General features: G+C 48.7%; 1 protein-coding gene across 2 annotated transcripts in view; it reads right to left on the bottom strand.

Moving 5' to 3' along the window:
- Positions 1-11895, bottom strand: part of Cib4 (calcium and integrin binding family member 4) — a 61839-nt gene extending 49944 nt beyond the window's left edge. The window contains exons 1-3 of one of the 2 annotated variants that reach the window (XM_085836172.1): positions 11835-11895; positions 11324-11358; positions 1453-1549 (exon numbers count right to left, since the gene is read on the bottom strand). In XM_085836172.1, the coding sequence (XP_085692298.1) occupies positions 1453-1485 (33 nt within the window). In that variant the 5' untranslated portion in view covers positions 1486-1549; positions 11324-11358; positions 11835-11895. Of the gene's footprint in view, positions 1-1452; positions 1550-11323; positions 11359-11797 lie in introns of both variants that reach the window. The other variant, XM_021163698.2, reaches the window with a different exon arrangement.
- Positions 11896-13083: the final 1188 nt, after the last annotated feature.

Raw genomic sequence — 13083 nt, forward strand, 5'->3', positions numbered from 1 at the left:
ATAATGACAATCCAGATCACTCTTCTACAGAGGTCCGAATAAGGAAGTCTGAGGGTTGTGATTGTCTGCCCAACACTGCCTCTCACAAACCATGGACATGTTTTAATTAAAACCTCTGAGTATGGGAGAGTCCTTTTCTTGTGTGCCCCTGGGCCTGGCCAGGCTGCCCTGGGGGAGATCAGGGTCTTTTCCTAACTAAGATAGTGGCATCAGAGAGGCATGGGACCGCGCTGAATGGTGCAGGCTGCTGGGAGATGGGAGCCTCCAAGTTACCCCACTGTGCCCCACATTTTACATAGGAAGAAACTGAGGTCTTACCACAAGAGCAGAGTGTGTATATGTACATGCACACACCTGTCTGTCTGTTCTGGGAACATAGAGTGTAGGATTCAGCCACAGCAAGTGTGTGCAGACGATGTCATCTACAAACCTTATTCTCACGAGCCACACAGATCCCAAAATATTAAACTCAAAATTAAAACAAAAAGGAAAATTCATACTGGTTCAGGAAAAGGTTTTTGTGAGCCCTTAGGGTTTTGTGAGGAATTTCATTCAAAGCTATTGATGGCCACTCATGACCCATCAGGCTGTAGGTTGGGTATGTCTGAGGAAGCCCCTGGCTTGGGGAGGTGGACAGCATTGATGGAAGGATGGGTGGACAGATGAACAGATAGACAGATGGATGGATGGAAAGGGGGATGGATGGATGGATGGATGGATGGATGGATGGATGGATGGATGGATGGATGGATGGATGAGGAATTACTAGAAGAGCTGAAATCAGGGTGCTTTTCTTCCTTTTAAACACCTGGGATCGCAGACACACAGGAATGCACAAAGGCAGGCTAGGGGACAGTCTTCAGGATCCACACTTCACTTCTCCTAGAAGAATCCATGAAAACTCCCAGACCCTCCATAAGAACCCTAGTCTCCTGAAGTGGTGTAAGTAAAATACAGGGTGGGTTGAAGGCTGGGCAGATGGCCTGAAGGATGGCCCCTGTGGCCCTGTGTGGGTATCCACATATTTCTACTCACCCCAGTTGGGGTACAAAGAGCAGCAGAAGGGATGAGATGGTGCAAGGGTCTCTGGGATCAGTGAGAAGTGGAGTATGGTGAAGCCCAAAGGTTGAATCATGAGATAAGGCTCAGAAGTTCCTGGCAGGCATGGGAGCAGGAGGCCCATTAACAGGGCCAGTGAGAGATTCCAGCTGGGGTGACTCTCATATCCCTGGCTGGGTTGTCCTCACCTGAGAGAGGGCAGTGGTCAGTATACCTGTCTGCCCAGGTCTGATAGCACCAGATAGACATGAGTAAGAGGTAGTGAAGTCCATGCCCTGATGAATGAACCCCTGAGACTGAGGGCATCAGCTGATATTCTTTAACCCTCAACATGGAAGGCCCACTTCACTCTACCACTATTACAACCTCACCCTCTCCCCATTCCAGACTCACCCTCAGAGCAGGAAGGGAGCTGACCTGGTCCATGGTCAGTGTGGCCTCCTTATAGTGCTTGCCCGAGGGGCAGAGCTTCAGGAAGGTGTCGTGGATGCTAAGAAAGAGGAAGAGAGGCATGGCGGTCACATGGGAATGAAAGGGGCCATGGAGCCCCACGATCATGAGTGTGGGGATGTCTCATTAAGAGAACCCACTAAGGATAGACTGAGCGGGAAACACCCCTCTATCCTCAAATGGTCAATGTGGGGTTCTAAAACTGCTGTGGGGGAAAGTGAGTGACTATATTATGTTGCGTCACATGGACCACACTCCACAGGGTTCATTCTGGAATTTTAGGGCTGTTAGGAACTCTGTCATGGCTCCTTCCAGCCCCTCTGGTACAGATGGAGACATCTAGGTTGGACATCTAGATATTTCCATCCTCAGCATGGAGAAAAGAGGTCACTCGGTGAACACAGGAGCCAGGTTCCAAATTCATATCCTGACAGCTGGTAAACCTGACAGCCAAGCCAGACAGCTGGCAGCAAATGGTCCCTGCAGACTAAAGCCCTGAGCGGTCTACCTCTTGCCCTTACCTTGTCCTCTTCCATCTGTATGTGTTCTGGGAACTTTGCAAATGACAGACACGGGGTTGCATGGCTGTATAATCATTGACCAAACAATAGGAAGGAACTCTACCCCAGGCCGAGAGGAGATGACCCTGTAGCTTCTGTTCTTCTCACACTATCCTGGACAGCAGGCTCTATCCACCATCAGGCTCTTGGGACTACTGGCCAGTGACTGGAGGTGAGGGCAGACAGCAGACCCGGCAACGCTGTGTGAGCGTGGGCAACTTGGTTAATGCTTTTGAGCCTTGGCTTCATTTGGATAAAATGCCACCATTACCTCTCTTGTGGTACAAGCTCAGTGTAAGTGAAAGGAAGTGTGTAGATGAATGTGTATGTGCATGCTTGTGTGTATGCTAGGGTGTAACTATAATATGTTTAAAAGCATGTTCATATTTATATCTGGATAGACCAGAGTCCCTGTCTCCTCTGGTTTGTTCTCCTGTGCATCAGGCACATGGTACTTTCTGCTACTTCAAGCTAGGTGATAATGGAGGGAGCCCACTCAACTCACTCAGGCCTTCTTTCCAGCCTCTTCCTTATCATTGCATTTCTATTTAGTGTGTGCGCATGCGTGTATGTGTGAACGTGAGTGAGCACGCATGCATAAGCACATGCCCCCAACACGAGGACATGCCGTTGTGTGCTCGTGGATGTCAAAGACAACTTTCAGGAGCTGATTCTTCCTACCATGCGTGCCCGGTTTTCTAACTCAGCCTTCCAGGCTTTGTAGCAGACACCTTACTTGCTAAGTCATCTCCCTGCCCGCCAGCCTCTTTTATCATCCTCCTTGGGTTTTCAACATTATCCACCTTTCCTCTACTCCCTCTCTATTTTGCCTTTCTCTAGCATCTAATCTCAGCTGAGTGCCGGGAGCAAGCAATTTAATTCACATTCTGGAGTGAACAGCTCACAGTCCCTCCACTGACAGCCCACCAGATAAACTCAGATGAATTCTAGTCAGTGGGATTCAGTGCCATGTGACTAAGTGAAGAATTCAGGGGTGGTTCTCTGACTAGAGTCCGGGGTGGAGGAGGAACCCATGCCAAGTGCCCAATGACAGAGAATGCAGGGCCATCTTCTGCTCCCATTTTAGACAGTCATCTTGTCACAGCTCACTGATGAGGAAAGCATCCTGAGTGTCTCAGCCGTGGACAAGTGGAGGAAAAACAAGCTAAGGTTCTGTTTGTCCACAGTGTCCCAGCTGTGCGCTCTGGGAGGCTGGACTCAGCACCTGCCGCCAGCTTGCTTGCTTCCAACCTTCCAAATGGGCTTGAGCCCAAAAGAAGCCCCAGCACAATTTAGAGGCCACGAGAGAACAGTCAAGGTTCGTCTCCCCTGTGCTCACAATGTCAGCACAGCTCTTAGCTGAGTTTGTCCTTCCAGAAGGCCAGCAGCAGCAGCTCCAACCCCCACGTGGGCACCTCAGCCTGGGCAGGGATGGTTGGTGTTTAGAAGCCACAGCCTCTGAGGTGTCTGTCCATCCTCCATCACCTCCCAGGGCTGCAGCTGAGGATGCTGCCTTTGTCCTCCTGGGATGCTGAGGCAGACAAACCCATATGAATCCTTTCCCTCCTCTACCAAACATGTGAGCAGAAACTATAGACACGGGTTCCATTGCTGGCCGTCCAATGGAAGGCGGTCTCTTTCCAATCGCTCTGTGCTGACTTGGGAGGGCCCGGAGAACGGGAGGTGGACCAGGGCTTGGAGCTGCATGGAGAGAGCCAAGCATGGCCCTGTCAGTCTAGTAAGAGGCCCTGAACTGTCCCTGGAGGTTCCGTGTTAGTATTAAGAGGGAACCAAACAAACAGCAGATGTGTGGGGAGGTTAGGAGAGAATTCTAGAAAGTGTTGGGATGGGAAGGGTCACCTCAGATCAAAGAAAGAAAAGCCATTCCTACTAGAGGCTCCATCTCTACTGACTTCAAAGGGACAAGGGCAGGCAGTCATGGGCAAAGGAGCATTTTGTGATTCTCGTTGTTAGAATTGCTGCAGTCTCTCCCTCTTCCTTTCTCTTTCCCTCTCCATCTCCCTCTCACCCCCTCTCTCTTACTTTTTTTTTTCAGTGTTTTACTATGTAGCCCTGGTTATCATGAAAGAATGTAGACCAAGTTTGCCTTGAACTCAGAGAGATCTGCCTGTCTCTGCCCACAAAGTGCTAGACCACTCTCTGTCCATTTCGTAACAAGGACCCACCAAGGCAGGGGCCATTCCTTTACAAGAGAAAAAACATGAAGGAGGTAGATGGCCTGCCCAAAGTCACCTGGCTGTGGACATTAAAGTGTGAGCTGCAGACACCAGAGTTCTTGCCCAGAAGCCCAGAGAAGGGAGACTGGGAAGACCTGCAGTTCTCACCATGCCTGACCACACAGTGTGCTCTGCATACTCAGTCAGACATGTTCCTCCTAGCATCTTCCCAATAGTCCCTGTTGTGTAAGTAACCACTTTGTGGATGGGTAAACTGAGGCTTGGCGAGTTTACCTAGTGTGCCCAAGGTTGTACAACTGGGAAGACACAAGAGATGATGACTGAACCCTAAAATGGATAATTTGAGTTGTACTATACCCGCCCCCCCCCCAAGGAGAGAGCCCTTGTGCCTCCATTCCCAGGCTGGGCAAGAGTGCTGGCCGGGGCCCTGCCCAGATTCTGTGCTTTCCCAGACGGCCGCAGGGACCAGCTGTCCACAGATGAATCATGGCTGCATCTCGGCTGCCACAGAATGTCCTCCTCCTCCAAATATGGATCAGCCAGCTCGAAATGGAGCTCTGAATTAATCACTAATGGACTCAAAAGTCAAAGCCATTTGAGAAACTCACACATCGGGCCTGCCAGCAGCCAGGCAGCCTGCCTGTGGCTCGCTTCCATGTGAGACCGGCTCCAACCCGCCTCAGCGATTGCTACCTCTCCACGTGACATTGGACCTGCCATGACACACCCCGCAGACTCAGTTTCCCTTGTGAAATGAGAATCTTGGTGACTCCCCTGACTGGCTCCTTCCAACCAGTCACATGTGACTGAAAGTCTGTACCATCTCTGTCATCCTACCTCCCACTGCTACTGAGACCTTTAGTTTAGTGGGTCTCAAATGGGCTCTGTTAAAACCCTGCATGGAATTTGTAAATGGGTCTGCACCCTCACTATGCCTTGGGGTTCTTATTCCAGTCCAGGAACACGGTGCAGATTCTAGAAGCTTCTGAATGCTTCTCCTGAGAGAGTAAAATCAGAGATTTAGTGTGAGCCCTGGTCCCTGCCCGAGCTCCACTATCTGGGCTTCTCCACCTCATATGCCAATAGCCTGTTGTCTTATGGTATACCCACAGATATATATAAATGGCTCTTCTTTGGCCTAAACATGCAGATTTTTACTTCCAAACTGTGTGACCCTGGGAAAATCACTGTCTTTCTCTGAGCCAGTTTCCTCGTTTGCAGACAGGGAGTAAATAGCATGGTGGAAAACAGCTGTCTGTGCTCAGCCCTGAGCTGGGTACATATTGCTCCCACCGTGGCATGGCATCTCCTTGGCCTAATGATGGCTTTGTGTGACTGGGTGCTGAATCCTCTCGAACTGTTTTATTTTGTGGAAACTGAGGCCCAGTCCCACAGCCAGAAAGCAGCAGAGCTGAGCCTCAAACCCAGGCTCTTGGCTCCCAGGAAGAAACCTTGCCATACTGTGCTTGCTGGGGCTTCAGTTGCTCCAGGAAACCCCAGTGGCCAGCGGGTAGAACTGATGATGGAGACTAGAAAGACTGGGGAGTCTCCAGGATGCTAAGAGGCTTGGCAGAGCATTTGCCTATCTGTGTGACGCCCTATGGTCAGACCCCAACAGGAAGGGAGGGAGGGAGGGAGGGAGGGAGGGAGGGAGGGAGGGAGGATCAACCTAAGCAGGGTCTGGGAACAGCATGTCAACAGACACATCCTTAACCCAGAGACTCCTGAGTATCATGGATTCATCCAAAGGGCTCAGCCTGTGCCAGGCTGACCTGGGCTCCAGTCACAGTATAATGAGGACCTGGTGACCTGGCCTCTATGTACTTATTCATGTGGAGAAGGGGGTGAGGCACGTTACACAGATCCACTGCCTTCTCCCTACCCCCCTGCTATTGATTTCTTCATGGTTTTTATTGGTGGACCACCACCATTCAACTGGGCCATCATTGAGACCCCTTAAGAAAAACTGTTCAAAACTGATGGGGCTTGGTCTGGTCCAGCCTGACATTAGCAGCTCACGATGGCCCTGCCTCCCCTAGACATTGTGAGCAGGTAATTCCTGAGCCCATGGCATGAATCGGTGTCTATTTGACCCACGATGCACCCCTAACATGGACATGTCTGAGACCTTGCTTGCCCCTGGGAAGGAAGCTGGTGTGTTTGCCGCATGTGCCGTACCTTTCCAGGCATTGTGCTTGTGCATCGGTGTGTGTAACCATCTTTACTTCAGAAACCAGGAGCATCTTCCAGCTCTCAGTCTAGTTTTCCAAAGCAATACACTGCAACAGGCTGAAAACAAGCACTCTAAAGCCTGCAGCCAGGATGACTTACACCCTGCACCCCACACTTACCCACTCTGTTCTCCAGAGGCATTTTACAAACAGCTTATTGTTCCTCTTGTTTTTTTTCTTAATATTTATATAACACTTCTAAGTACTGCGCTAATGCTACCAACTTGCCAGTGCCTTTTCATTATAGACATTATCTCACGACATGCCCCTATTAAGAGGAGAATTAATTTCCCTATATACATCTCCTTTCCCAACGTCCCAATTTAAAACAATTCGCCTGAATCGATATTCTGTATTTACCGTATTACTGTTATATTTTATTTATTATTCAAGCATTGCTTACAGCTGGTTTCTCTTTCTTGCAAGCCTTTTGTTTTTTTCCAGTTAACCATGGCCTTGTTTTCTTTTTCTTAGATTGCAGTATGTCTGTCATTAGTTCATCTACCAAACTTTCTGCAGAGCTGTAAAAGGCTGATTGTTCCCCAGGCCCGTTTCCGTTGCCCTCCTCGAACTTTTCCTCATTGCCATCCTTGTCATTAATGTTTCCATCCATTTGCTAGGGTCCTTTCGTCTCTGCGTCCTGGGTCTTTGAGTTTGATTACTAATTTTAGCTAAGCAATTCCTCAAAAAACTGTCTCAGATATGTGTATACCCTTTACTTAATTGCATGTAAAAATATTGTTATCCCACTTACACTCATGATTGACAGACTAGCTAGGAACTTTTTTTCTAGATCAGAAATGTCTTTCCTAAGAATTTTGAAAGGGTCATGTCTTCTCATGCAAGCCCAAAGCTGTTCTGATTCCATACCCACTCTGTATCATTTTTTCTTTTCTCCCCCTGTGGAAGGTCTTCCTATTGTCTCAGCATTCTGAAATGTAACGAAGGTGTAGAATCCTCTGTTCTCTGTTGACATACAGAAAGGTCCTCCAAGTCAGACTGACAGCAAGGCTTTGAAGGTTCAGTCAGGCCCCCTTGCTCCTAACAAGGCTTTGAAGGTTCAATGTCAGACCCCCTTACTCCTCACAAGGCTTTGAAGGTTCAATGGCAATGTCAGACCCTCTTGCTCCTCACTGTGCTTGGCTGTTACTCTTATCCAGACCGTGAGCTCCTCTCGCACCGGAGCATGGTGGGATGCCAAGTGCATCATAGGCAAGGGGTAGACTCACCTGAGACCCAGTTTCCCTTTGTGTTCTCTCCTGACTCTTCACCAGGGCATTCTAAGCTCCCTGGGCCTTCCTAGGTTTTGAGTCTATCACTCTGGGCCTGCAGATCGAATTCTTTCAGCTTTCTACTCAGCTGAGTTCGTTTTAGGATCCTATATAGCTACTTGGTACTTCTCATGTATCTGTTGACCTTTCTCATCTATGGCTTTCTTTTTTTTGTGCTTACAGGTTTCTTTCTTCTTCAAAACAAAAGAGAACACATGCCTTTACTCTCCCTTTAGTAGTGGGAACAGACATGAGTGGTGCTCTTGTTCCCCATGTTGACTGGATGTTCCATGCACTTTGCTTTCCTGATTTAATCTTGTAATCTTGAACATCATCAAATTTCTAAGGTTCTCCATGGAGGCTCCAGCTACTCAAGACAGCATCCTTCTGGTGGGTGAATCAGCACCAATGTTACCTGAACCATCATGATGCAAGTAGAATGACCAAGTCAGCCTGATTTCTTCATTTTGAACCACAGCCTCAGTTGAGCACCTTGATCATTTGAAGTCCTTATTCATATCTTCAGCTGCTTCTCAGCCAATGATCTCCTCCGGCTGGGGTGTCACCTTTACTGAAGGAGCAGGACCTTCTTCAGTATCATCATGCCATGTTGGAGTTTCTGTCCCCCTGCTCCTGTCCATCTTATCTGAAGTTGTGCAAGTCTAGAGACAGATGTAGAGTGGGCACTGAGCCACTACATCCTCCACTATGTCTTCATTAGGCATGGTACCCAACACCCCCTACCTAATCTATTCCTCTTCTCCATGGCCCCAAAGATAGAAGCCTTTTGGCAGGAGCTACCCAAAGTGAGGCATGGCTCCTTGTGTTCAGGAATAGAGCCATCAGTCAGGGTGGGTCAGAAAGAGCTTCAAGAGAAGCTTGTGAGACAGGTTTGCTCTCATGCACAGCTTTCCCTAGCAACATTTGGACAACTGAAGTTGCGCCTTTTCCATGAGGAAGTGTTATCAAACTTGGGGGTCACTTACTATGCTCTAAGCTAGGTTTGGCCACCCACCACCCTTCATAAGCCAATTAAAGGAGCCAAATTAATAGTGGAAAGCAGAAAAAGATTTATTCAACACGACCACATTGGGAAGAGGGACAAAGGGATCCAGCCACTGTCCAAGTCATTTTCAGCAAGGTTAAAGTTCAGATAGAGAGCCAAGGATATGCATATATGTATGTCTAAGCAGTACCAGTTAAAGTACTGCTTAGTGGAGTCCCACCTATCTCTCTGACCTATCATTATCTGGGACTCAGTGTCATTCTGTAAGGTGGTTAGAACTGTGTGAAACCTCTCTCAGGAAGACATGTTCCCCCGATGGCTGGTATGTTTTCCTTCTCTGAGCATGAGGCTCCTGGAGAAACTCCCATTCTTTGGGATCCTTTGTTTGAATAGTCTGATACATTGAGATGCATGGTGTCTCATTAGAATATCTTCATTTCTGTCAGGCCAGTTACATAAAGACACTGTATTAGTTGCTTTTCTCATTGCTCTGACAGAACACCTAACAGAAATAACTTCTGAGAGGAAGGGCTTCCTTGGGTTGTGTTTCAGAGGGGTACAGCCCTTCCTGGTGAGGATGAACACAGTGGCTGGGGCAGCTGAGATGTTGGGTCTGTAGTCCCAGGGACTAATGGGATGGTCTATTAAATCCTAGTGGATCAGGAAGCAAAGAGGTCTGGAAACAGAAGTTTCCATAACCCTACAACCCTCCATTTGTCGGTGAGGCCCCACCCTCTAAAGGTTCCATAACCTCCAGAAATAGTATCAGTGTCAGCAGCAGGAGGTCGAGTGTTCAAACACAGGAGCCTGCGGCTGGCACATTTACATTCAAATCATAATGCTCACCTCTGATGGGGAGGGAAGCAGGCTGGGAAGAGGCTGTGAACAGCTGCCACCTCAAGACCTGGCTGGTCAGTTTAGGTGGGAGGGGGCCCTAAGGATGGCTTCCGTCCAAGAACCCCGTTCTCAGGAGGCTAACCCAAAGCAAAAGAAAATTGGGGGAAGGACGCTTGTGGGGGAAATAGGTGTGCCATCTGTATTCTCTCTCCCTGAGTCCTCACCACCATCGTCACAATCACCCAACAGGCTAAGTATCCACAACAGGGTCTGGTATTAAATTACAGTTCATGAAAGTAAAGGAAAGACCCAGAGTCACTGAGGAAGGATGGGTGGCTTTCTATGTACTTCATATAAAACTGTCAAAGAGGAAAAGCTTAAAAACAAACAAACAAACAAACAAAGACAAAAAGTACAGAACAAAATGAACAGGATGCAGGCCCAGGAAGCAATGAGGATGTAAGTGGGTGAGCGGTTATGAAGGTGTGTGTATGGACCATTCTCTTGGGAGTCTGGATGATACACTGCCGGTGAGCAGGAGCTGAGTCAGGAGGAAGGGCCCGTGGAGAGTGTGCCGGCATTTGCTTTGCATTTAGAACTTCAAATTTAGCCCTGTTTGGATTTTCTAGTCATGTTTCAATGTTGCTTCTTTTCCTCTCGTTTTATGTTTTATGCATCCATTACTTCTTAGAAACTATCAGTTAGGGATTAGGTAAGTCGTAGGATACAGCTCACTTGGAGTTTTGCCATTTTTTTTTCCTCTATGTAAAAAACTGAGTTCCGTGTGACTCAGTGCTAGAGTCCTTGGCTAGCACATATGAAACCCTAGCTTTTGTTGCCAGTGTAAAAAAAAAAAAGTAAATAAGTAGTATTTTTAAAAGGAAAGGTAGCAAAACTTCAATACTGTTCCTGGTCTCCATAGCTCTTTGTCATGTAGCTACCCTATTGTGCCTGGAGAGTCTAATGTTTGTGATGTTTGGGGGGTGGTCAGCTCATGAAGAGCCAATGAGGACAAAGGGTGGTGTGTGTGTGTGTGTGTGTGTGTGTGTATCCAGGACAGTGTCTAAATGGTCTCCCCATTCCCATCTTCACTGCCTTCCTCCAGAAGTGTCCTGGAACGCTCATTTATACAGCACACAATTTTGTGGAGCACCTGGCTACAAGTACATCTACCCTGGTCATCCCATTCCATGCCCTACAAAGCCATTTGTCACGACTCCATTCTGGGTGAATAGGACCTTGGCCAAGAGGTTTCCCACAAGGCAGAATCCTACTTGAGAACACATTCTCTGCCCCCATTGTATCTGACACAGAATGAGCCCTGGAAGGAAGCTTTGGAGGTGGGGTCATGAAGGAGATGGGACAGGTAGCCAAATGGGCATGCATGATGCTTCCAGCTTCACTGGACCAGTGAGTGGCTCCAATAGGCTCATCCTACACAGTCTAAGCATTTCTTCATTTTCCTCACTGCCCCAAGAAATCCCAACATCTACGAAGAACCTCTGCCTCGGGTGGTAGTAGCAGCACTGCAGCCTGAGTCTGATATCTCCTGCTGCTCCAGTGGACTCTCATGACTTCTGTCCATCCCAGATGTTGCTTAGGGGCGGTCTGTGTGGTTCTGAGAAGGGATTACACCCTAGGGCCAGAGTGAAACCATAATAGGAAAGACTCCAGCTTGGGAAAAGGGGAGAGGACCAGGGTCTTTACTCACCACAGAATCTCATTTCTTGTCAGGAAGGTCAGAGCCTGCAACAAATCAGAGAGGAGACTGACACTTGATCCAGTCCTACCCCACACCCCCAGCCCCTGGAAGAGCATGAAGCCTCAGAGAGGAAAGGGGTGCTTTCTCGCTGTACTGTTGAAGAAGTGATGACAGCGAAGCCCTCAGGACCAGGCCTGTGGTGACAGCAAAGGGCAGGATGACGCCCTTACTCTCCCAGCCATGTCATGGCGAAAAGACAAAGTGGCCCGGACTGGCAGAGTTGATCTGAGCCAAAGCCAAAACCCCGGGCTCTGGGGCAGGAGATACAGGGTGAGGAGGTTTAAATATTGGTCTGAATCATATGGATACAAGTATAGCCAGCCTGGCAGGCTCCAAACTTCAGGCAAGAGCTCCTCTCCTCTCTGTCCCTCCTGCCCTGGGAAGCGCCTAGTTCTGTCCTGGATCTGTGACCTGACTACCCACCTGGTACTCTTCCAGGTCCTCCCACTGCATCTGGTACCTTAAACACTGCCCCATGCTAAACCAGCCTCCTCCTGCCAGCAGTAGAACTTCTGCCCCAGGGGCTCAGCAGCTGGTGTAGTACTTTGATTCTGTTACCATGGTGACCAGCATTCCACCTTCTGCCCCTGAGTTGGCAAACAGGTTCTTTTGATGCCCTGGCTAAGAACCCTCACCTCCAAAACAACAAACAGAAAGGCAGGCCAAAAGCAGCCTTGAGATGTTGACTCAGGGAGTCACGATGCCTGGGATGGGATCCCAGAACTGCCACGTGCTTACTGTGTGACCTGGAGCAAGCCACACAACCTCTGTGGTGCTTTTTGCTCTTACCCCTTCAAGGGGATAAAAGTCTCAGGATCATTGCCGGGATCCACTGAGTCGATGCAGGTGATGATTATTATTGACACGTAGAATGTGCTCACTAAGTCTTAGAGCCAGATCTGGAGTACTGTGCAGAGTGTGAGCTACACAGAGATGGAGAAACATAGACCCTGACTTCAGTAGATGGCCTACAGGGTACAGAAGGGTACTTTATGCCATCGGTCTGAGTCCCTGTAGAAGATGCATTCAAATTTGGACCCGATGAAGGGACTCTGCACAAAGGTGAGCTCAAAGATAGAAAAACTATGAAGATGAGGCAGAAGTCAGAGCTCCTAACCACAGAGCTGCTCTGGTTCTGGCTGAGGGCACATGGGCCAAGCACCCCTGCATCACTCTGACTTTCCAGGGCACAGAAAGCAGGGTTGAATGGGAGAGACTTTGGATCAGTAAACAGACACAAGCAATGCTGCCATTGGTGCTGATGCTCTGGGAATCCTCCGAAGTCCTCTCTCTGCCCTCCTTGGGGGCCTTCTTCCTACCATCATGGTACACACGAGAGTCTCCAGCCTAGAGCGTATCTGGTCACAGACTGCCCTGGGAGGAGGCTGGAACTCTGAGGTGGTGAATTCTCTAGAAATGAAGCTGCCCCTGTTTCCTGTCTTCCCTGCACAAAAGTAGAGCCTGGCAGATGAAAGATGGACCATCATCCCTTCAACTACTGAACAGGTATCAATGCTAAGCATTTTACCTGACCCTGGCGAGACACAGCTCTCAGAGTCAGAACATGTGCACACATCCCTGGAGTTGGAAACTGATGTTACCAGAGGTTAACAGTGTGGAGTCATGCATATACAGAGACTTTTAAACAAGAAGACAGGCACATCAACCCCTTAATACTGTAATACCTATGAAGTTCAGGCTTGAAAACT

The sequence above is a fragment of the Mus caroli genome, unplaced genomic scaffold, assembly GCF_978045245.1.
Source record: "Mus caroli unplaced genomic scaffold, Mus_caroli_1 scaffold_4, whole genome shotgun sequence".
NCBI classification, from domain to species: domain Eukaryota; kingdom Metazoa; phylum Chordata; class Mammalia; order Rodentia; family Muridae; genus Mus; species Mus caroli.